The 25,915-nt window shown below is 48.4% G+C and overlaps 1 protein-coding gene across 1 annotated transcript in view; it reads right to left on the bottom strand.

Annotated features, from left to right (window-relative positions):
- LOC138286975 (zinc finger protein 91-like) overlaps positions 1-25,915 on the bottom strand; it is a 249,486-nt gene that overhangs the window by 80,812 nt on the left and 142,759 nt on the right. The window contains exon 3 of the mRNA XM_069227342.1: positions 5,775-5,918. Within this exon, the coding sequence (XP_069083443.1) occupies positions 5,775-5,918 (144 nt within the window). The remainder of the gene's footprint in view (positions 1-5,774; positions 5,919-25,915) is intronic.

Raw genomic sequence — 25,915 nt, 5'->3', positions numbered from 1 at the left:
CTTGAAGGATCTACACAAATTACCCTTGCTGAATTAAGAATGTTGTCTACTTTTCAAAAATGTTCAGCTGTCTGGATTCTACCATTGGTTTCACACTCATTTCTGTCACTAACTGGAAGGAGGCCGAAGGCACCAAAATAGTAAAAAATTGGTATGTCCCAGTAAAATGCCAAAATTATGTTGAAAAATGTGGTTTTCTGATTCAAGTCTGCCTGTTCCTGAAAGCTGAGAAGATGGTGGTTGTAGCACCACAAACCCTTTGTTGATGCCATTTGCAGGGAACAAAAACACACATGCTTTTTTCCTCAGCACTTTTTTCCCATTCCCCCCCAAAAAAAACTAATTTTAGCTGTATTTTGGTTAATTTCTTGGTCTCCTCCAAGGGAACCCACAAACTCTCTGTACCTTTAAAATCCCTAGGATGTTGAAAAAAAAGGACGCAAATTTGGCATGGATAGCTTATGTGGACAAAAAGTTATGAGGGCCTAGGCATGAACAACCCCAAATAGCCAAAAAAAAGCTCGACACAGGAGGGGGAAAAGGTCTGGCAGCTAAGGGGTTAACTTTGTATACTGAATACTCTTAATTGCTTTGCTTGTTTGTAAAGGTTTTAAATAATCGTACAATAAACTGACTTGACTATGTGGAAGCTTAACATATGGAGGATGACCTATGGGGGTTGGTTGTGGAAGCTATAAAACAGGAATTCACAAGCTGGAATCTTAACACACTCCTCATGCTACATGAATGCAGATGGATGCACCATTGTAGGAGGCTGGCCCTCTATGTAGTGTGCAAAGATAGGCACACCTATGCAGGGGGATCCAGGCAACCACACTTTGGTTAACAGGGGTAAAAACTAGATCACCTAATGCTCTCATTTTTAAGGTAGTTTGGTCGAGCAGTTAGGCCAATCTTGGAGAAGATACTCACAGTATCAATCATGCAACTCATGCATTCGAAGGAGTAACTCAAGACCAATTTATAAAAATACTTCAGATTTTTATATGATTTTTAAGACCAATATGATCAAAATTGGTAAAGTCGTTTTTGAGATATGAATTTTGGAACTTAATTGAAAATAGTATTTTAGTGCGTAATTAAGCACCATAGGACGCAATGGTGGATCAGCTTCAAAAATACACATAAAATCGTACAGTTGGTTTACCAAGTTCTTCTTTTGCAGGTTGGTCTAGGTTGTTGGTTGGCACACTGTGACAGCTGGAGGAGTTTGGGCGGCTCCTGGTTCCGGCGGGAGCAGTGGGAGAAGGTCTCTGGGGCTGGTGCAAGGCTACTGCGGTGGACCACTTGGAAAAGCACTGCACAGGTAAGTTTAGAGATGGTTCCTTGGGGTCCCCTTGGAGTGTTGAGGTTGCAAGAGGTGGGGGACCCTTAGGGCACAGCAGGTTCTTTGGTGCAGGGCACAGGGCGGCTGGATGCAGAGCGAATTGGTGAGCCACGAGCTGTGCACAAGGATGCCCTCGTGAGCAGGAGTTAAGTTGGTTCAAGGGTCGTTTGCAGGATAACAGGGGCACACTGGTGGGAGGTCGGGCTGTTCCTGAAGTCCCTCGACTGGGCCTTCCTCCTGGTTGCAGCCCCCAACAGGCTGTTTTTCTCCGTGTCCAATGTTAGCTGAGCACTAGGGGTCACAGTGCCACCAAACCAGGCACACTGGCAGGTTTGGTCCTAGCGGTCGTCGGGATGAAGTTGGGTCCAGCTGCGGCAACTGGTTCAGGAGTTAGCGGCTGGTCAGTGAAGTGACCCTCACTGGCTTGCTGGTTTCTTGAATTTGTAGAGTGGTACCTCCACTCTGAAGAGAGTTCTTGGACGATTTGCAAAGCCTGGAGGTCCTCTGGGGTTTTTGTAGTGGTGTCCAGTTGTCCAGCAGCTCCTCAGCGGCGATTGTTGGGTCCTGGATGCAGCAAGCAGGGTTTGGTGCCTTTTGGGTGCAGCAGGTCCACAGTTCTCGTGCTTCAGATCTTCTTGGTACTGGTCTTCTTTTGTCCGATGAATCTGATTTCCTGGTCTAGGGATGCCCACTAAATACTGTATTAGGGGGAACCTGGTAGTGATCAATGGGTTACCTACCTTTGGGTGGTTACACCCACTAAAGTGACCACTACCTGTAGGAAGGGTCACTTCCCTATTCCTGATTCCAAGATGGAGGAAAATGAAATGGAGTGCCCACCTCGCAGGCAATACCTTAGGGGTGGTCCATGCCAGGTGGAGCCACTCTTCCTACACTTTGTTTGAGTTTCCCGCTGTTGCTCCCACCAAAGGCGGGGGTTTGCACAGGGGTTACCATTTGCTGCTAGCAGCAGGCCTGGGGGTCGAGTTTCAAAGGAGGTTAGCCCTTTGAAGCTCACCGCCAGGGCAGTGCACATTGATGAGGGAGGGGGTGTTGGCACCTCCACCCAGGAAGGGCTTTGCTCTACAAACCAGAGAGACAGAGCTTTCCCCCAAGGTTTTGTAGACTGGATGTCTGGAAGTGGCAGGCTGAAGAGAACCAGTCAGCAACCATGCCAAGGTAGTTAGCCGTTTACCCTTACTACCTCCTGCCCTGGGCACCTAAGTACCATTTACTAGGGGCTTATGGTGGCAGCCAAGGGTGTCTCAAATTGTGCCAATGCATCGTAACAGTTTAGGAAAAGAGCTCTGGCCCAGAGAACCTGGATAACAGGTTACAGGCTACATTATGCATCAGGCAACAAGTGGGTGCAAACCATGTCAAAAAGAGGTATTTTCTCACAACCTTCTGATGAGCACTACAAATGGACTTAATGATATATGTGAATGGAAGGGCCTGGCTAGGTCATGAGGTATTTTCATGGACTCACTATAGTTATGCCTCATTTTTTAGTACTCTAGAAATCCTGATGTCTATGCTTAGCACTGTCATACATTGCACATTTCTTTTATGCCATTGTTTTTAAACACACTGTAATGTCAATTGTTGTGCAGCCACTTGCCTGAGATTATGTCTGTACATTCGCCGACTGCTCAGTGGGCACAAGTGTCACGTGTTGTTTTCTGTCCAGCAAACGTTCCCAGGCTCCTATATACGTAACACAGTAGCTTTTCACTGTATCAAGCTAACCTTATATATTAGGTACCATAGTGTTTATTTTTAGAGGGGACGATGCTAGCAAAGCTGACTCATCCATGAAATAGATGCCCTCTGGGGCATGCAATATGTGCAAACTGGGTTTACACTTCCCTATCAGGCCCACTTGACTACGTAAACAGAGGTATGGGGTTCTCTGCTCTCAGAGATCACAAATAATAATAATAGTCTTCCTGCACATACAATTACAAGGTACGCTCAGGCTACTAGATTTGCATTACAACGGCACTATTTGTGTTAGACAGTTTTCTAACTGGTAGTATGATTTTTCTAAGTATTGGCCGTATTGTAATCACATCTAACTTGTTTCATAATATACTACATTAGTTGCAACAAATATATTGTGCACTTTCATTGTGTCTTTTCTTACTGTTGCTATGGATATGTATGACTGAGATAATGTACGAAAAGCACTGACCTGTTTTTCCAATGTCCTCTGAAAGGGGACTACAGTGTTGTGCCGTTTGGACTGCCACGCTTACTTTTCACTCTGTAAGGTTAGGAGGGCAACTAAGGCACTGTGAGCTACTCAGGTATTTTGGTATGACAGTACTGATTTGGCAGAAGTGGCGCAGGCCCTGCATTCTGAGTTTCTGTTGTCCCAAGGCACAGTGCCTCTCTGAATACATGAATATTTGAACGAAATACATGTTGCACTACACACCATATGGACTGCGTGTGCTCTAGTGAGTCACTTGATTAACAGTGAGAAATATAGGTTTTGGGTGATGAAATCCTAACCTCTCTCTTTCATTATTCTCAATGCAATGTGCACAGGTTTCTCACAGTGCAGTACGCAGCAGTGCCGCGTACACTTTCTCCTAGTACAGTAAAAAGTGCAGTGTCTAAATATTTCTTAGTATAGTAAAAAGCAATGGAGTTTGCACATATTTCTTATAGTGCAGATTCCTCACTGTGTAGTAAAAGACAGTGCACAAATTGTTCATGGTGCAATAAAAAGGCAGTGCACTGTGCACAGATTTCTCATTGTGTACTACAAAGCAGTGAAGCATGCCCATATCTCCTCTGGATATGCCCTGAATAGTGTACTAAATGCAGTGCACAGATTATTCATAGTGCAGTAAGATACAGTGCAGTGTGCACAGATTTCTCATAGTGCATCAACCTGCAGTGCAGCGTGCGCATATTTCTCATAGTGCAGTAAGATGCACTGCAGTCGCACAGATTCCTCACAGTGCAGTAAAATGTAGTGCGGCGTGCACAAATTGCTCAGTGTAGTAAGATGCAGTGTGCACATATTCCTTACAGTGCAGTAAGGTGCAGGGCAGTGCGCACATCTCCTCTTTAATACAACTGATGACCACAAACACCCCCCAGGGCCGGAAGGAAAGCCCCCCAGATGTCCCCCGATAGAAGAGTCCGGCTCCTGGCAGAGATTTCCTCCAGGATTATTCAGACTATTTCCACAAACACAGCAGAAGGAGCTGACAATCTCCTACCTGAGCAGAAACCTGTGCAGACATTTCCAGACACTCTCGTCCTCCCAGGGCTGATTTGGGATCAGGTGAGGTTCTGTACAAACAAACAGGGGGGGTTCATCTTCCTCTGCAGCAAACAGGACACACCAGAAGAGGCTGGAGGCGATGTCAGCATCCGCTGCTAGTTCTGTCTGCGCCCGCACTGACCCGGAAAAGGAAAACCATGGCATTAACCTCACCCGGAAGTGGCTATAGACTACTCCCCCGCACATGCGCAGACTGCCCCGGTCACGGAGGATGAAAACGAGTCTCTGTCTGGGCCTCACATACGATAATAGATAACAATAATTTCTCACCAGAAATCTACATCCTGCCTTTCGTGTCAGAGAGACATAAACACAAAACATCAGCCCCCTCCGCTCCACAGTTTCAGACCCAGGCAGACAGGACTGAAGGAGGCTACGAAGGTGATGCAGCCAGTGTCTCCTAAGAGGAAAACAGGCAGAAAACTCAAGGAAAGAAAGCAAAGTAAAACCACGAGTAAAACTCACCTATTATTTATACAAAATAAAGAATCGAAACGACAGGCTTCTGGTTCAGCACAAAAATCCAATAGAGCCGGAACGTTCCCAGAGGAAATCAGTGCTTCCTTGCTGCAGTCAGTCCCTGTCCTGCCATTCACTCCATCCCTGCCCTGCCACTCACTCAATCTGTGAACTACCACTAACTCACTCCCCGCACTACCTCTCATTCACTCCCTCACTCTCTCACTGCCATTCACTACCTGCACTTCCACTCGTCCTCTGCACAACCATTCGCTCCATACACTGCCTCTCCTTTCCTGCACTCCCACTGACCCCCTTCACTGCCATGCACCCACTGTCTGCACTGTCACCCACTCTCTGCACAGACTCTCCGTGCACTGCCACTGACTCCTTTCCTGCCCTGTCACTGACTCCCTGCACTGCCACTGACAGTTTCTTCACTGTTTCTTACTCCCTGCACTGCCTCTCACCCCGTGCACTGCCACACACTCCCTGCACTGCCACTGCATTACTACACTGCCTCTCACTCCCTGCACTATCACTCACTTTCCTGCACTGACTCTCACTCAAACCCTACACTGATACTGACTACCTTCCTGCCTTGCCACTCACTCCTTGCAAGGCCGCTCATTCACTTCCTGCAATGTCACCAACTCAGTCACTGACCTGCCTCTCGCTCCTTTCTTGCACTTTCTCTTGTTCCCTTCCTGCACTCCCTCGTCACACGTGGCCTTGCTCTTTCGTGGACATTTCTGCATTCTTGTCTCCACAACCTTTTCTTCCTTAACTGTGCAGCTGCCCACTCCCACCCTACCCAACACAGAGATAAAGACAGTTTTACCTTAGGCTGGTCCGGTGCTCGTGGGCCATGAATCCCCTGGCTGCCCCCTGTAGCATCGACCCTCGGCAGGGCCAGCCCACCCTACACCGTTGTGCAGGGGTGTTACCTTGGCATACCCCTTGTGCGTGGGCATAATGACAGTGCCCGGGCAAGACGTATCCGAGGGGTTAAAAGGTGAGCGGAGAGGCGCGAAAGGCAACTTTGGTTTGCGGAGACAAGAGTGATAATAAAGTGTGCAGTTACTTTAATTGGCGGCTCAGTGTCATTCTTTCCGCTGCCGCCCTCCCACTTTACAATTGGCGAAGAGGGTATCGAAGCCTGCTGCCTCCTCGGACCCTGCCTCCGCCCCACCGCCTTCCAGTGTACTTCAGAACGCTGCCTGCGCCGGCAGCGCTTACACATGCACGTGGCCTCCGGCCCAGCACAACTGAGACGCACTCCTTCCTGGCTGCACACAGCGGTCCGGCACTCATGGCCCATCCTCCCCGAACCAGCCCGAGGCCTCAGACCAAGCCATGCGCCGCACCAGCAATGGCCCCGCTCGCACAACCACGCGGAGAGAGTTTACCCCCGGCCTCTCCCGCGACTGCTACAAGCAGACTACAGCAGCCACCCTCAACGCTGCCAGGCCTGCAGCGCTCTTCAACTCGCTCTTCAGCGTCTCTGCTCCTCCCGGCCTACAGCCAGTTACGGTCATACCTTCAGCATCAGTCAAGTGTCCAAAGGGCAAGGTCGTCCTAGGGAACAATCTGCCGGAACCTGTCCGAGCCATTTTACCAAAGGTGAGGCCCTTTTCAATCTCAAGTTAGGACATCACCGCCTCATGCAGAACCTGGGGTCACTCATCACACCTCGCACACCTACCGGGCACACTCACGCCCAGTGCCATGGCAGGCATTCCGGCCCGGGAACCGTTCACTATCATCGCGATCCCCCCACCCAGGCTGCATGATGGAAAGCATGGCTGGAACGCCTCAAGACCTATTTCGAGGCTCTCGAAGTAAAGGATGAACGGAAGAGGCCCCTGCTTCACCATTTTGGGCGGGGTGGACATCCACAAAATATCCAAGTCTGTACACAAGGCAAAACCGCATATGTACAACATGGTAAAAGGGGCAATCACAGCGCATTTTCGAACCATACGCCAACCCAGACTATGAACGCCAGGCACGCCAAAACACAGATGAATCGGTAGACGTATTCTATGCACGCCTAAGTGAGCTGGCCAGCACATGCACTTTGCCCGACCAAGAAGACGAAATAAGAGCTAAATTCATCCAGGTTTGTTCCTCGTCAAAACTTCCGGATCACATCCTACAAGAGCCGCACATGCGGATGAGAGACATCCTCACCCTACGCCGCTCACAAGAGTTGTCAAAAGCAAGAGCCGCGCATATGGAACAGGCGCCAGGTGTCCAGGTGAAGACGGAACCCGTCAATGCAGTAACCGCAGAGCCACCAAAAAGTAGGACTGAAACCCCTAAAGGAAAACCAAGAGACAAGGTCTGCAGATGGTGCAGGAGCCTTCTACCGCATCCAGTAGGCTGCCCAGCCTGCAGAAAAACTTGCAGCACGTGTGCCAAACTCAACCACTTTGCAAAAGTCTGCAGCTCTGCACCAAAAACACCTACCCCCAAGAAATCCATTCGAGCTGTAACTACCTCTCCCACCAATGCATCCGACAGCGACATGGACGACCAACAGGTAGTCCATGTCATACATACCATTGGTAACCGGCGACTGCCCACTTGTGAAGCAGTGCTACACCACCAACCCGTTTCAGCCATAATCGACACCCGAGTGTCAATTAATCTCATGGCTGAAAACATATACTAGAGACTTACAGACCCACCACCGCTAAGACCCACTTTAGCACAGGTCCATGCTTTTGGGAGCAGATGCCCGCTCGACATAGCTGGCGTTTCCACAACAGACATCGCCCACGACAACACGAAGATCACAACCAAGATCTATGTCTTCACAAGAAGGGACATGATTCCTGCTTGGCTGCTGGGCCGCTCAAAGCCTTAACCTGGTACATTTCGCTTTCAGCATTCATGCCAGCAGTCTAGAATGCTTACTGAGAGACTGGCCCACTGTTCGAGGGCATTGGATGCCTTAAGGGCCGACCTCTTAAACTCCACATAGATGAGTCAGTAGCCCGTTACCCTCAGACACAGGCGGGTAGCGTTCAATCTACGGCCCAAAGTAGAAAAAGAACTCCTACTAGAACAAGCCGGCATAATCGAAAAGGTGTCAGGGCCCAGTCCGTGGGTATCTCCCAAAGTCGTTGCCAAGAAACCCAAACAATCAAACGCTGTTAGAATCTGCGTGGACATGCGCCTCCCCAATCGAGCCATCAAAAGGGAGAGACATCTGACCACAACCATCAACGACATCATGGGAGAGCTCTCAGGGTCCAAGTGGTTCTCCGAGATGGACCTTCGGTCGGGGTACCAACCAGATCACCCTGCACCCTGCCTCACGCCCCATCACCACTTTCTCCACTCACACCGGCCTCTGGAGATACACCCACCTAAATTTCGGCATCTCCAGCACTGCTGAAGTGTTCCAGCACACTATCAAGGAGGTCCTGAGAGGACTTGTCAGGGTTTTCAATGTAAGCGACGACATTCTGGTGAGTGCCCCCACTCTGGAAGACCACCTGGCAAGAGTACGAGCAGTGTTTGTAAGATTGCAAGAGTGAGGCCTCACACTCCACAAAGAAAAATGCGAGTTTCTCAAGAGGGACATAAGTTTCTTTGGCTATTGTTTCTCTGAGCATGGCATCTGTCCAGACCACCTCAAGGTAAATGATATCCAGGAAGCCCCAGCACCCATATCTGCCTCTGGAGTCAGAAGCTTCCTAGGGATGGTCACATATTGTGGCCGGTTCATAAAGAATCTGTCGGACCTCACTGGTCACCTACGGATGCTAAACCGAGCCGACCACCCGTGGGTCTGGGATGCCGAGCAGGAGAAGGCTTTTGAGGACATGAAGAAAGCCCTTTTGCAGAAACCACACTTGCCTTCTTTGACCCCAGACGGGAGTCGCAGCTGGCAGTAGACACCAGCCCCAATGGACTAGGCGCCGTCCTGGCGCAGAAACAAGACTGTGGAGACTGGGCACCCATCGCGTTTGCCAGTCGGGCCCTCACACCAACAGAACAACAGTACTCCCAGATAGAGCAGGAGGCCATCGCCATTCACTGGGGGTGCCGCCACTTCCACCTATATCTACGGCAAAGCTTTAATCGTAATTACTGACCACAAGCCACTAATACCACTCTTCAAGGGGTCATCCTCGAAGCCGCCGCCCCGGATCGAGAAGTGGATACTGCAGCTGCAGGAGTTCGACTTTAGCGTGGAGTATCAACCAGGCACCCGAAACCTGACTGACTTCTTATCCCATCATGCTCACCCAGCAACCCCGCAGGAAGTGGAAGAAGCCTGCGACCCCTCCTCTTAGCACCTATCAGGTGGGAGTGACCTGGCGCTGAAGGTGGTAGCCCAGTATGGCGTCAACCCGGGGGTAGAAAGACCGCACTTTAAAAGATATGCTGACTCGCTCTACATGTGCCATCGAGGACAACCATCGGCCCCCACCAGCCATTACAACGTCAGAGGGAGGTGAGGGAGCGGCCCTGCTAACAAGGTCTTTTATGGAGATGCTCTTAGCCTCTCAGCGTGAGGACATTCAGTCGGTCAAGCACAAGCTTCCCCTTGATCGCAGGGAGGTGAAGCACGGTCTAGCGCAGGTAGGCAATAGGGTATCCCTGCACTGGGAGGGCACGGTGCACCAGCTGAACTCTGTAACAGAGTCGCAGCGCCTGCTGAGCCTCCGAGATGAGGCAGAGTGCATCTCCCCGCACAGATCCCCACGACTAGCAAGAGGCAAAAGCACCAATGGCAATGAACCGGGATGTCATCTGTAGGCTTTCCCCCACACCCCAAGACTATCGCACTAGAGAAGCAAGCTGGCATAGTCTTGCAGGAGACCCAAAGAGACTGACCACAAACTGATATTGGATGGGCACTTACATACGCTGACGGAGGGCCTGAAACTCTGCAGGGTACGATCCCTGAGTGGTGGTGGAGTCGGAGCACCTGTGATCTATCGATGGCTGCCGTATGTCCTGCCCTTAGTCCTGGATCCATTCACAGAACCACCTAGGAAATTTGCAGTATATACTGGACTATGTTGTTATTTTATTGTTTATGCTATGTTATTGTTCGTTTTCTGGCTGGGCCTTTTTACAGGGGGATACACTCACACCTTCATACATTCCTCTGGGCTTATGACCGCAATACATGTTCGTTGGGCACCTCTCCACCCCTCGCCCCCCTTTCCCGGTTCATAGCACCTGATCACGACAGAGAGAGCAAGGATCAGCATATGTATTCACCCCCCCATTGTGACTTAAAGATCATCAGCCTCAATGTTCAAGACCTGAACAATCCAGCTAAGAGGAAGGTGCTGCTTTCCTTCCTGGAGCATAGTAGAGGGGGGGTCTGCCTCCTTCAGGAGACCCACCTATTGGTTCACGACTGGCATATGCTAAAATCCTGGCATTTACCCCTCCAGTAATTTTCCTCTAACTCAACCAAGACGGGGGGAGGGGTAGCCATTCTGTTTGCAGACTCCTTTAGGAGAAAAATCAGGTAGCTGAGATTCGAGGGAGATTGTTGACACTTTGCATTCAAGTAGGGAGGCTTTCATTTACAATGGCTTCAGTATACAGTCCTAATGAAGATCAGGAGCAACTCCTGAAGTGTGCAGTGCAGACCACCATGGACACCCCACATCAGGCATTGCCAATAGGGGGATCTCAACCTGGTAATGAGCAACAACCTCGACAGATCGAGGTAACAATATAGCCAGGCTATAGCTCTTTGTGGAGTGTGAGGGTGGAATGGCTGAGGGATCCTGAATTTGGAGACTTGCGGAGGTTAGTCCATCCACATACTAGAGATTACACCTCCTACTTCCTTGCACATAAAACATAGGCTCACATAGATTTTGTTTTGGTTACATGGAGCATACAAGCAATAACAAAAAAAGCATTGCAATCAAATCCAGGGTCATGCCTGACCATGCTCCCCTGAGCTTCATAGTACAGATCTAACTCCCACGTCAATTGGCTGGTTCATGAAGGTTCCGAGACAGCTTATTGCATTGACCGGACACTGTTGACAAGGTCACACATGACATCTCTGACTTTCTGCTGACCAATGACACAAGTGACATCCCTGTATCAACCCTGTGGGAGACTATCAAGGCAGTAGTGAGAGGGGAATTTATCGCCCTCTTAGTGGCCAACAACAAGTTGCATGCAGGCGCAAGAAAGAAGTTGGAGGTCCAGATGCAAGAATTAGAGGCTATACCCAAACAAATGTGGGTCCTAAGAGTTTGGAGGCATCTTGTATCTGTGTGGGCTTGGCTGTGTGGCTTAGACCTTGATGGGATGGAATATGCCTTGCTTTGGCTAAAACATACGTTCTACCTGGGCCTGAAGAAATGTGAGCGGCTAATGGCAAATAAGTTTCAGGCTAAACGCCAGGCAGAGAGGGTTGAGAAGCGTGTTGCCCCAGTGGTGTTGAGGTCTCTGATGATGGCCAGATAACGAAGACATTTTGGAACTTTTATCAGCCCTTATATGAGGCGCAAACCTTACAGGAGGCAGACATCTAGGACTATCTACAGAGGCCTCACACTATCCATTTGACTACACAACAAGCTGATACACTAAATCATCTCATCCGCCTAGTGGAAGTTATCTTGGCGGTGGCACGAATGTAGCTGCATAAAGCACCAGGACCCAATGATTTCATCACCCTATTTTATAAGACCTTCTGCACTACACTAGCCTCAATTCTCGACAGTCTTTTTCATCCTTTGGTAGAAACAGGTATTTTACCTGATCTATGCTGGAGGCCTCGATCTCCCCTATCCCCAAGCCCTGTCAGGATGCTCACCAGTGTGGCTCCTACTGGCCCATCTAGCATATAAGTGTAGATGCTAAACGTTTTACTGGCATTCTAGCAGTCTGACTCAATCCCCTCGTGTCTGGTTTGGCGGATCCTGATCGGTCCAGGTTTATCCCCCATTGGCAGTGCAGAGACAACACCAAAAGAAGCCTCCATATCGACGTTACTCAAAGTACGGCCCGCGGGCCGCCAGCGGCCCCACGTACTTATCTTGGCGGCCCGCGGACGTCCGAGAAACGCCATATGATAATGGCCACAGTACATAAACATAGAAGAGGGCCGCGGGAGCATGCGCAATAGTGGCTACTTCGCGCATGCTCCCGCGGCCCTCCTCTATGTTTACCTAAGGCGGCCATTAGTTATGGCGTTTCCATGACGATCCTGGCTAGTGGTGGGAAGCCAAAGCCCCTTAAAAGTTAGCGCTTGCAGCTAACTTTTACGGGGCTTTTTTGTCTGCTTCCTGTCACCGTCTCCACGTCTGCCGCCCGCCCGCCTGCCGTGCCGTTGTATATTTGTGGCATCTTTACAGTGCTTTATTAAGGCAGGTAAGGCTCTTTGGTTATTTATTTATTTGTTTTTAATGTGGTGTGTGTGTTACTGGGGTAGGGGTGAGAGCAGATGGCGCTGTGTGTGTGCGCTGTGTGTGTGTTATTGGGGTAGGGGTGAGAGCAGATGGCGCTGTGTGTGTGCGCTGTGTGTGTGTTACTGGGGTAGGGGTGAGAGCAGATGGCGCTGTGTGTGTTACTGAGGCAGGGGTGAGAGCAGATGGCGCTGTGTGCAGATGGCGCTGTGTGTGTATGGCGCTGTGTGTGTTACTGGGGTAGGGGTGAGAGCAGAAGACGCTGTGTGCAGATGGCGCTGTGTGTGATACTGGGGTAGGGGTGAGAGCAGATGGCGCAGTGTGTGTGCGCTGTGTGTGTGTTACTGGGGTAGGGGTGAGAGCAGATGGCGCTGTGTGTGTGCGCTGTGTGTATTACTGGGGTAGGGGTGAGAGCAGATGGTGCTGTGTGCAGATGGCGCTGTGTGTGTATGGAGCTGTGTGTGTTACTGGGGTAGGGGTGAGAGCAGAAGATGCTGTGTGCAGATGGCGCTGTGTGTGATACTGGGGTAGGGGTGAGAGCAGATGGCGCAGTGTGTGTGCACTGTGTGTGTGTTACTGGGGTAGGGGTGAGAGCAGATGGCGCTGTGTGCAGATGGCGCTGTGTGTGTATGGCGCTGTGTGTGTTACTGGGGTAGGGGTGAGAGCAGATGGCGCTGTGTGCAGACGGTGCTGTGTGTGTTACTGGGGTAGGGGTGAGTGCAGATGGTGCTGTGTGTGCGCGCTGCGTGTGTTGCTGGGGTAGGGGTGAGAGCAGATGGCGGTGTGTGCAGATGGCGCTGTGTGTGTGCACTGTGTGTTTTACTGGGGTAGATTTGTAGTTATACCTGGATTCAAAATGCAGCATTGTTTAGCAATGTTTTGAAAAAGGGGGGGGTGGTTGTGCCCCCTATAAGCCCGGCCCCCCCCCCCCCCCCGCTGTCACTTCAGTGCGGCCCTCGGCCGCAAACCATACTGCAATTTTGGCCCCCGAGAAAATGGTTGTGAGTACCCATGCTCCATATCATAGACCAAGAGGTCGCAGTTACAGGTGATGTTGCAATCGACATGGAAAAAACATTTGCTGTGGTGCATGGGCCAGACGTGAGCGCGATCCCTGAGCCACTGTGGTTTAGGGAACAGGTTCCGTAGCTGAATCCTAAGCAGCTGTAACGATCCCATGGTGGCTGTAGGTGTAACAGCACACACTCGACGTGCTTCCCGATCCACAGGGGAACACAACAGGGATGTTGGCTGGCTCCCCTGTTAATGCTCTATTCATGGAGCCCCTGGTGCAAAGGGTTCGCAACGACTCAAGGATCACTAGGGTACGGGTTATTTCCCTGGTGCATACCCTCATCCCCTACATTCCCTGCCACACCTCTACACAAGGAAATGCAGAGCTTCTGTGGAGCTCCAGACTTTCAGATCACTCCAGAAATCCCATGCACTTACCCTTTCCACTACGCCTCACACTCAGGAGCGGATGGCTGCCTTCCACCCCCTGACGTGGTCCAGTTTCTCCATTCTCTATCCTAGTACATAGATTTCTCTGGCGCTTTTCAACCCAGTGAATATCAGTTAACAAGCATCACTGCTGCCTGTCCTGGCTTGGGAGGATAGCTGCCCTAAAGATTACTTCTCTCCCCAGGGCCCTCCTTGTTTTCCAGGCCTTACCGCTGATGCCTCATGTAGTCATGCGTAAGACCCTTCAGGATGAATTTAACCATCTTGTCTGGGATGGGAAAAACCTGTGCTTGCACCTCAATGTTGCGTAGTGATCTCTGGCTAAGTGGGGTCTGGGAGATCCCAACCTGACTCATTATTACCAAGCTGTGCAGCTCAGTTTCTTATTAGAATGGAATGGCCCTCAAACTGAGAAGCATTGGTGCTTTATGGACCTGGTGATAGTGGACAATCATCAATAGAAAGTGCCCTGGCTCCACCAGAAATAAAGGGCATGGGGTTTGTACTCCTCCCAGGCACCAGAGATACCCTGGAGGTTTGAAACAGAGTCGCCTCCTGGAGGGGGCCAACATGCTTTCCATCGCCACTGACCCTTATCTTGGGCTACTCAGATTTCACCCTTGGCGTTCAGACAGCGTCTTTCTCTGCTTGCAGCACTCATGCTGAAGATCTATAGGGCATTTGTTTGAGGCTACAGGGCCTGTACCATCCAAACTACTGAAAACCAACTTTGCTCTCCTCAAAATATAACGCCTTCCATATCTCCAAATCAGTTACTGGCTAATGCATCCTTCTATTCGGAGCAGAGCACAGGGACTGCTCATGTCATATAAAAATGGTCTCCTAACTAAAGATGGTAATAAACACATCATCTCCGACCTGTACACGCTTTTGGCGCACTCTGATATAGTGTGAAAATGCCAGCTTGGAACAAAAGGGAACATGAATTGTGGCGCACTCTGACGAGTAAAGAATGGACAGACATTTATCACAGAGCGCAACACACTGCACAATACAGCCAGTATAGAAACTGCCACTAAGAATGCAATATCTTGTTAGCTCACCCTTGAAAGTCTACACAGGGATAACTCCACATGTCCTGAACGCTGCAGGAGGGGATGTGCTGCAACTAGCCCACTGTTACACATATGTGGCTGCATAGATTTGGCACATTTTGGGTATGGAGAAGTTGACCCTTGCATTGACCAACAACTTTACAGTTTACTGGCATCTCTAGGCACCATACATTGTGCTACTCTCCATGGAGTTTAATGAGTTGATGTGGGATTTGGTTTAGACATATTGATTTATCAAATCAAACACCTTGCTTTCAAGAATAGCCTTTAAATGTGTATCTTTTTAGTTTGATAACTCATATTACTGCAATTACAGTTCCATCATTGTCAAAGAACTGCAGACTTTTCTGCAGTGGTGGATTGATGTTGTGTTTTTGGCCAACACTGATTTTTCCACCTTTTTCTTCAACTCTGATCATTCCCTCATTTTCAAATGTGAGACTGTAATGGAAAAGCCCTCTCTTGTAAGAAATGGTAACAGCATTAGCTCCATTACTGATGAGCAAATAGATGCCTCAAAATGTGTTGTACACCAGGTCTAAAGGCAACTTGCACAATCATTGATAATTTGAATGTTTATTAGTTGAATCTAATCTTAAAAACTGGAACAGGATTCCCACTGCATTGTCAAGATGTACTGACCAAAGGGTCTAGCCCTTTCCCGCCTTGATGTTGCCTTAAGTTATTCTTTATTAAGAATTCACTGCCCTCTTTAAATGGTGTCTGTTTTAAGCACATTGATATTGCCATTCTTCAGGAGCCACACTGCCCTCCGCTCTACCAACCCAAATTTTGCAGAATGGGGGTCTGCACAGATTCTTCTCAGCATACTCAACGTACTCCAGAGAGGTGGTGACTTTAATACACAGATCATTACTGTTCCAACTGGTAGAATGCTTAAATGATAATACAGGACGATCTATGGTGGTAGCTAGCAATCTACAGAGGAAAAACTGCTCCCTGTGAATCTATATGGCCCAAATGTAGACAACCAAAATATATTTGATGACCTGTTAATAAAATGCAATAAGTATAGTGACTGGCCTACGATTTGGGATGGGGATTACAGCATTGCACTTTCTGACACAGTAGGTTGGGACACAAGGGCCATCCGCAAGCCTCATAGAGTCAGTTTGGCATTGCACCATATCATGGAAATGGCTACACTGCTGGATGTTGAGAGGCTACTATGCCCGGATAATGGCAAATACACCTTTTACTCACCCATGCACGGCACATACTCACGTATAAACATGTGGTTACTATTTAGTAGCTTGGTGCCCCTAGCCCATGCCATAGAAGAATACTGCCCTGTATACTATCTGACCATGCCGCTGTCAGAATCATACTTTAAATCGGTCCTCAGTGTTCTAGAAAGCTCCTTATATGGAGACTTAGAGGTACGGAACAAAGAGATCAGGCGTTCAGGGCTGAAGTCATTATTTAATTTTTTAAGATCAATGAAAATTTGAGTATTGGCAGGTTAAAACTGCATTCAGGCTACAATGGCAGACCTGAGGCATTTTTTAAGGGGCTACTTAAGTGGGTGGAACAATAGGTGCTGCAGGCCCACTAGTAGCATTTAATCTATAGTCCCGCAGGAGATGGTATACCACTTTACTAGGGACTTATAAGTAAACTAAATATACCAACCAGGTGTATGCAAATGTTACCATGTTTTAGGGAGTGAGCACAAGCACTTTAGCACTGGTAAGTGGTGGTAAAATACACAGAGTCCTAGGGCCAACAAAAACAAATTCTGAAAACAGGAGGGGTGATATTCCTCTCAGTGGCCTAACACTTCATTTAATACATTTGAACATCCAGAAATAAGTTGAGGCCTAAGTCAACAGCCTTCTTCAACATAACATCATTGAACCTGTTCCAGAACCCATCCCATAGATGTCCCCCATTATCCCGGTTCCCACAACAACAGTCTGGGGGATGATATGCATCTGTGTGGATAAGCGACAGCTAAACTACGCAATTCAAAGGGAGCGACCCTCAGGCTCCAAGATCCATAGTATGATTCACTTCTGAGTGGTGCACAGATCTTCTGGAAGCTCGGCTTAAACAAGGGGCATCATTGTCTCAATCTGAGGGAACCTCACTTCAATGTGTTCTAATACAAGACTGAACGTTGGTGTGTCTTCTGCAACTTGGATTTTTCAGGTGGAATTCCCAATAGTCTTAACTACAGCAGTTAAATCACAGTTGGAGCATAGTGAAGTCTTGTGAATGCCCGTAAAACTGTTATGTGCACTAGCCTCACATTTAACCAGCAGAAATGCAGTTTTCAATAAGTATCACTCAGGTTCAATGGACACATCTTCACTTGCAAGAGCATTAGTGCCATGATAGAAGGTGTGCAAAAAAAAAAGGCCTTCTTCAGCTAAGCCATCATAGGAAGAGGTGTAATGTCCACATACTGACAGACAGACAGACAGACAGCCATTACAGACTGGATAAGCAACAATCAATTGAGAGACAGGATAACGTGGTTTAATTAGCGGCTGAGGGAAGAGTAAGACTCCTTGCAGCTTTTGTATGGTTCCCGCTGCCAAGAGTTTTTTTCATATTGAGACAGACCCAGGTTCTCCAGTATGCCTAGAAAGGCCACCCTTATCGAGTCTTCTCCACGGGCCTCTCCAAGATGGTTGTCATCGTTGATTCAGTGGTATTCCAGGATGTCGAAATTACAGGCCAGGACCATACCATAGGAAAGAAATCTGTGTCAAGTGAGAGGATACAGGGGCAGCTAGGGGAAGTGTGTATGCAAGCTTTCCATAGCCACCTGGGTGTAAGGTGTGTTATATGTAAATAATTTGTTTGAATGAGCATAAGGCGTGCTGGAATGGCTATAGCACTGGGGCCATCCATGCATCCCTCCAATTCGCCTCCTCCAGGTTGCCAACCCACAGCTTAGATTTTTGTTTAAGCGAGTCGAACGTAGTAGGGGAATTGTGTTTTATAGATCTTTAAAATTCCTCCTTTTCCCAGTGGACCCTGGAGGAGCCTGGCCTCAAGAGGGTTAAATTCCAGTAAATCTAAGGTGTCATTGTGGAAAGTGAAAAGTGCATGTCTAGACTGCAGGTATTTGTGAAACTGTGTGTGTGCGAGAGAATATCGATTCAATCAATCAATCAAACAAATTTCTTAAGTGTACTACTCACCTGGTAGGGTCTCAAGGTGCTGGGGGGGGGGTTACTGCTCGAAAAACCATGTTTTGAGGTGCTTTCTGAAGGTTAGGAGGTCCTGGATCTTGCATAGGTTGATGGGGAGGGAGTTCCAGGTCTTGGTGGCGAGGTGGGAGAAGGATCTGCTGCCGGAGGTGGTGCGTTGGATGTGGGGGACTGTATCGAGGGTGAGTTCGGCGGAGTGGAGCTGTCGAGTTGGTTTGTGGAATTTGATTCGTTCGTTGAGGTAGGCTGGTCCGGTGTCGTGCAGGGCTTTGTGAGCATGGACAAGGATTTTGAAGATGATCCTTTTGTTGATGGGCAGCCAGTGTAGGGATCTGAGGTGGGCGGAGATGTTTTTGTGGCGGGGGAGGTTGAGGATGAGACGTGCAGCTGCGTTCTGGATTCTCTGAAGCTTGGCTGTGGTCCCTGCATAGAGGGCGTTGCTGTAGTCCGGTCTGCTGCTTATGAGGGCGTGAGTGACCGTTCTTCTTGTGTCTAAAGGAATCCATTTGAAAGTCTTGCGTAGCATGCAAAGGGTGTTGAAGCAGAAGGATGATATGGCGTTGATTTGCTGAGTCATGGAGAGAGATGAGTCAAGTATGATGCCAAGATTGCATGCGTGGGTGGTGGGTGTTGGGGGTGGTCCAAGGGTGGTGGGCCACCAAGAGTCATTCCATGCTGTCTTTTTGGGGCCAAAGATGATGATCTCGTTTTTTTCTGAGTTCAATTTGAGGTGGCTTGCTGTCATCCAGTTAGCGATGGCGAGGAGTCCGGCGTGCAGGTTATTCTTGGCGGTAGATGGGTTCCTCGTGAGGGAGATGATGAGCTGGGTGTCGTCAGCATATGAAATGATGGTGAGGCCGTGGGGGCGGATGATGTTGGTGAGAGGAGCCATGTAGATATTGAAAAGGGTGGGGCTGAGGGAGGATCCTTGGGGGACCCCACAGATGGTCTTGGTGACTGTAGACCAGAAAGGAGGGAGGCAAACTCTTTGGGTTCTTTCGGAGAGGAAGGAGGTGAGCCAGTCCAGGGATTTGTGGTGAATTCTGGCGCCGAAGAGGCGCGTGCGGAGGGTTTGGTGGCATACGGTGTCAAAAGCTGCAGAGAGGTCTAGGAGGATGAGGGCGACGGTCTCGCCCTTGTCCAATCTGGTCCTGTTGTTGATTCGAGCTCTTGGAATGTTTTCTTAGAGAGAACCCCACCAGACATCACCCAACAATGTAATTCCTATTCTATCCCATTTGGCAAAACTCTCCAGCCATGAAACCAGGCAAGTGTATTGCTCCTGAGCCACACTTCCCAAGATATAAAGTGGAAGTGAGGACAATATTTGAAAGTCATGTCTCATGCAAGCCTCCAGGGGTGACATATTGAGGGACCAAGTAAGCTCTGGTAGTATTGAAATATGTACACTCAGGTACTTGAACCTAAGCCGTCAGATTGGGGTTTGGTGTTGCCAAGTGCTGGTGTTTAAGTCCCCTGCCAACGGCACCAAAAGGGATTGTCCCATTTGGGTGGAAGACCCATAGCCTCTTTGTATAGAGGGGGGAACCTCATTATTCTAGGCCCTGATACAGTAGGATTCCGACATAAAGGAGGGCGTTGTCCGCATATAAGGAGATGCAATTCTCTTTGTTTGTGGACCTGCATCAAGCCTGTCATTGGGCGTCAAAATGAATAAGGCGAGCCAGCGGTTCACTCGCCAATGTGAAAAGCAGGAGCAACTATGCCTGGTTCCGTAACAGATTGGGAAGGGTTTTGATAGTGTTCAGTTAATGTAAACTTGTGCTTCTGGGAGAGAGTACAAATGGCCAGTGTATCTGTGGAATTTAGGCTGGAAGCCCATACATTCCAGTACAAACTTTATGAAGGGCCACTCAATGGAGTCAAATGCCTTTTCAAAGTCAATGAGGAGTAACGTGTGGGCGCCTGTAATGTCCAACCTGTGTGTGAGTGCAAGGTAGAGTAGCCTAATACAGTGTCTGGTACTGCAGCGAGGCATAAAGCTGCACTGATCAGGGTGAATTAAAAATGTCCTAGTTATCGTAATGGAAAGTTTAAATTCTTTTAAGGACACAGAGCTGAGGATTATGGTTAACCTTCCTTCACTTTTAATTCCAGCAGCCATAACATTACAAGATCAACAACTTCATTTCCCATGAGAGCTTGGGAAAAGAAAAAACACTTTGTCCAATCAGAGCAGCACAGCATTCAATAATAACCACCGTGGACCGTCTATCCCCTTCTTTCTTCGTGCAAACAGTGCCACCTTCTTTGGGGTCACTCTTGTTTGCTGGAATATGCCTCTGAGAAAAGAATTGCAAGCATAAACCAATGGGTTCCTTAAATGAGAATTCACAACAGATCACTATACTAGGAACGCCCAAACATTAGTCATATATCATCATAACAAAATTGTCACATAAGCATATACATCCAATGTGAATGTTACAAACCTCTTATGCCGTTGGGTGGGCCTGAGAACTGTATGAGGGAACAGAGGGTGGGCTAATCTTTGCCTTCGTGTCCTTAATAGAAATTAAACTTATCGTCATGATAGCTAGGTAATTTTTCATTCTGTGTCAGGACCCAAAGGTGAGGAACAGGCTAGTTAGGTTAAAGCTTATTCACCACTAGAGTTGCCAGATTGGTGAAGGGTTTAATATGAACCTTTTGAAGGTGGAGCCAGAAGACCAATCTGCTGAATTGAGGATATCTTCCAGTCTGGCTTCTAAAGAAAAGGCCTTAGATGCTATGGCACCAATCACCGAATGGGCTCCAAATTGAGAATCATCAATACCAGCCTCTTACTTAGTCCATCTGAACCATCTGGCAACAGTTGGGGAAGAAACCGCCTTGTGAGGCTTGGTAAGTGCAATCAACAACTGCTTTTCACCTGGAGGACGAAGATCCTCTGTCATAGCCTCATACGGCTTAATTGCTTTAACCACACAACTTTGGAACATCCAGAAATGTTGGATAAGAGACAATCTTTTAACTACTCCATGTTCTATGAGTAATATGAAAGATAAGCCCTTCTGGGGTGAATACCCTACCTGTTGTATCCAGGGCTATCACATCCTTGATTAATATCTATTGGATGCCCATGACTTAAATAGATTGAGAACTTATTTGCGTCCCACAAGGTGGAATATCTGGCCTCCAGCAGAATTGACAACTGTATACCCCGCAAGAGTTTGCAGACCAAGGGATGCTCCTCCACTGGATGACCATCGACCGGAAGATGTCCAGCAGAAATGGCCAAACGGAAAGTATTAATTGACCTGTATGCCATACCATTGGAAGTTAGAGCTGCCAAGAAGTTTAGGATGTGGCCAACATCTACCTTCATGGGATCCACTTGGCATTGGAGACCCCAACCCAACCAGTGGGACCAGGTGGTATCTTTTATTCGTGCTATCCACCGATGCTTTTGCGAGTAACGCGGCAGTGTCTTGTGAAATTCCTGGGACTTTCCAATGTTCCCGGTAATCCGCCATGCCATGAGGCACAGGGAGCCTTTCAGGACTAGGTGATGGGAGTTGCCCTCGGGATCCAGGAGAAGAGTCGTAAATATGGGTAGAGGGATTGGAAAATCCCAAGAAATTTCTATCAGAACTGGAATCCAAACTTGAGATCTCCAAATCGGGGTGATCACTACCAGGTTCGCCTGCTGTCTTTGGACCTGCATGGAGACCCTCATTGCTCCAATCCAGGAGAAATGCATCTGTATCCGGATGCCAACTGTAAGGCAAACAGGTCTATTGAGAAAGGACCCCAACGGTCCGGGATCTGGTGAAACACTCCTGAATGAAGTTTCTAGAGACTGGTGTCCCTCCAGTGACGGGATTACCAATCCACCACCTGATTGGTTCCCCCGGGAGGTGTTACGCTGACACCAAGATCTGGTTGGATAAACAATAATCGCAGAATGTCTGAGCCAAGTCCGACAAGGTCTTTGACTGAGTTCCTCCTAAGTGGTTGACGTAGCAAACCGCCGCCACATTGTCCATCTAGAGGAGGACACAGCATTGCACTTCCCCTTTGGTCCAGCACCACACCGTGAAGGACCCTGCCATGAGTTCCACACAATTTATGTGCAGAGGCTGTTCTGCGGACAACCACTTTCCGCCTGTGGAATATTCTTCGTAGCGAGCTCCCCAACCTGAGCCACTGGCATCCGACTTTATAGCTATATTGGGTTGTTAGCCAAAAATCGCTCGGCTTTTGCAAGCCTCCCTATGTGCAATCCACCATTGCAATTCTTTTCTTGCTTCCATTGAAAGGGGAATGTACTGGGAATAGGTAAGGCCCTGTTGTAGATGGGAAATCTTGAGGCATTGCAATGCCCGATAATGGAGCGGCCCTGGAAAAATGGCTTGGATAGAGGATGAAAGAAGACCCACAATTCGTGCTAGATGACGCAATGAAATTTGTGATTTGGACAGAGTCTGTCTCAGCTCGTGACGTATCTTGGTAAATTTGCATGATGGGAGACTGAGGGTAGCCTGAACTGAGTCCACCATGAAACCCAGGAAGTGTAGAGACTGGGTTGGGTAAAGAGAAGACTTCTTCTTGTTGATCAGAAATCCGAGAGATTCCAGCAGGTGGATAGTCGACTGCAGATGTGAGTCAAACCCAACAGGCATTGGTTTATAAGGAGGAAATCGTCTAGATAGATGATAATACGCATGCTCCAGGCTCTTAGGTGTTCGACCACTGGTTTTAGCACCTTGGGGAAGCACTATGGAACGGAAGATAGCCCGAAAGGAAGGGATGTGAATTTGAATATCTGTGATCCCCACTGGAACTCTAAAAAATGCCAGTGAGGAGGAAAGATGGGAATCGTCAGGTAAGCGTCCCTCAGATCTAGGCAGACCATCCAATTGTTTTCCTGCAGGAGGTCCCTGAGAAGGTGAATTCCCTCCATCTTGAAGTGGTGGTAAACAAGCCACTTATTGAATTTCCTTAAATTGATGACTGTGCACTGACCGCCCTCTCTCTTTTCCATTAGGAGTAGCTTGCTGCGGAAACCTGATGGATGTAAGGTGGTATGGATAATCGCACCCTTCTCTAGGAGATGTGCAATCTCATGCTCCACCAACTCCAACTGTTCCCAAGGGAATGTCAAGGGGGTTGACCTTCGATGTTGATAAGGAGCTTCATAGAATTCTATTTGGAAACTTTTTTCTGTCTGAAGGATCCAACTGTCTGACGAAAGGCACTCCCAAACATGCAGAAATTGCGCCAATCTTCTCCCAACTTTCATCCCCTCTGAGTTCCGTACCGTTATCATGGGAAGTTTTGTAGGTGCCACCACTTCTGGAACTACCTCTGGCACCCTGACAACGGGGCTAACTTCTCATCAGGTAGAAATGCCCGAATCTGGATGGGTCTTGCCACTGCTCATGACAGGAATCTGCACCTCAAGCTGGTCTTGGTGAAACCCACAGCCGGTCGAGCACCCCCTACCATGACCGGCTGGGGCAAAAACATGGGGTGCAAATATTCATTTAATTGAAGACTGGGCTTTATCTAATGAAGTGAATGTGTTCACAAATTTGCCCAATTCTCAAACAAAAGGGTCACCAATGAGATTTATTGGGCAATAGAACCCGCCTCAGAGGTAGCTAGTTCACCCAGTTTCGGGTCAATTTTTATTAGGAGAGACCTCCGGCGTTCCCTTGAGATTGCACAATTGGCATGCACTAAAAAGATGAAAGCTCTTTAAGCCCAATTGGACAATGCTTCAGGCGCTATTAGGGAACCAGGCGCCTTGGCATCTTCTGCCCCATCCAGAATCTTTGTTAAAGGCCCTTCCACTGTGGAATCACGTTCTCCTGGATCCATTTGGACCTAGTAGACCCTGTGATACACAATGAAAATACAAGCCTGTTTCTGTTGAACACATTACAATGTTGAATTAACTAGGCCTTGAAGAAATGTCTATTGTGCTTGAAACGCATTATGTTGCAAGGCTTGCTAAACTGACGGCCATCACAAGACACCACCGCATGCTAGCTTGCGAAATCCTCACTGCTAAAAGTACTAACGTATGCACTTATGGTTCCTCTTTCTCCACATATAGATGTATCACAAGACATTTGATTCAGAGGACATTGTGCAAGCTTCCTGTCCATGATTCTAACCCTTATATGGAGCATCACGTGTGCTATATAGAAAAAGTTTAATCATACGACATTATCAAGAACCAATTAAATGTATTAATGTGTCTGCGGTTTAATGCTATAAAAGATCATGCATTACTTCCTTGGGCAGACTGTTCAAGCTGGATTTTGGCTCGCTCAGTCTCCGTGTACACGTATTTCTTATTGTGTCTTATTAGTTCCTATTAAAAGTAATCTAATGAAGAGCGGCTGGTCTCGGTTTGTTTCCTGAATTGTCTGGATCTGAAATACTCTGACTTGGCTTCAACAACTTGGCTTCGACACCACGTCCATGTTTATCCTGGCAGGAGCAATCTATTCCTTTCTTGCGATCCTGCATAAACTTTGCCAAGAACACAGCCATCTTGGTATCCATCTCAGAGGTATGGGCCACTTTACCCTCCAGAGAAGTTCTAGGGCATTTGGTTTTAAGACAGTGTTGTACCTCCTCATTAAGGGGTTTCAGCAGTCTAGCTGCGACATAGGAGGCTACCTTGGGAACCAGGCACCACTCCATAGAACGCGGATGCAGCAGTTCATCCAGGTCCAGTATGTCAGAGATGGAGGCATCTGACTTAGGGTTCCATAAGAACCATCATCTGGTATCGAGGTATTGGAGGACGGGTGCCAAGGCCTGCTAGGGTCCACATCACCATCTGAGGCATTAGGGTAGTCCTCCCTATCCACAAAGAGGAGGAGGAGAGGGTGGACTCTGAAAGTGCTAGGATGGCGAGCATCCAACAAGGGCGATTGTGAGTCCATAAAGGCCTTATGAAGGCGTGCAAAAGCACCCCTGACTCATCTAAGTGCTTGTGTTTTGGCCTGAGTTAGAGGTGGTCAGCTGCCCTGGAGATTTAGGAGTCAAAGGTCTGGTATTGTCTTCCCTTTGACCAAGGGGTGTTTGGTATTGCACCTGTAGCTGCCCTATTCTCTTCTACAGGGGTGCCACCAGCTGAGACACTATAAGAAAGATGAATGTATCACGCCGCAGACTTGATCATCAGTTGGCAGGTAAGTAATGCTCTCCTCCTCCATATAGGTCTCTGACTCATCAAAGACCTCCATAATATTTTGATTACTGTACACGGGACACAGAGTATCAGGAGTGGCAGCGCCAGACAGTAAGGAATCAATAATGAAGGGTTTGCCCAAACTATGAGAGGCACCCAGACAAATATCAGTCTCATCAGACTGGAAGCAAGCCGAGATCAACCTGCTATTCAAGAAACCCACCGCCGTCCCAAGAGAGCTGAAAAACTACAGACCCACTTCTCTGTTCCCTTTCCCAGCTGCAGTAATGGAAAAGGTCGACAACCAGCTACTCACTGAATTCCTTGAGACACACCAAATCCTAGACCCATCCCAATCCAGATTCAGGAGCATCCACAGCACCGAAACAGCACTCCTAGCAGCCACCGATGACATACATGCCATACTTGACCACAGAGACACAGCCGCGCTCATCCTCCTCTACCTCTCCGCCGCATTGGACACCCCCTCCCACTCCACCCT

Source organism: Pleurodeles waltl, chromosome 4_1 (genome assembly GCF_031143425.1).
Source record: "Pleurodeles waltl isolate 20211129_DDA chromosome 4_1, aPleWal1.hap1.20221129, whole genome shotgun sequence".
Lineage (NCBI taxonomy): Eukaryota > Metazoa > Chordata > Amphibia > Caudata > Salamandridae > Pleurodeles > Pleurodeles waltl.
The sequence above is the reverse complement of the archived record's forward strand: the minus strand, read 5'-3'. Positions and strand labels throughout refer to the sequence as shown.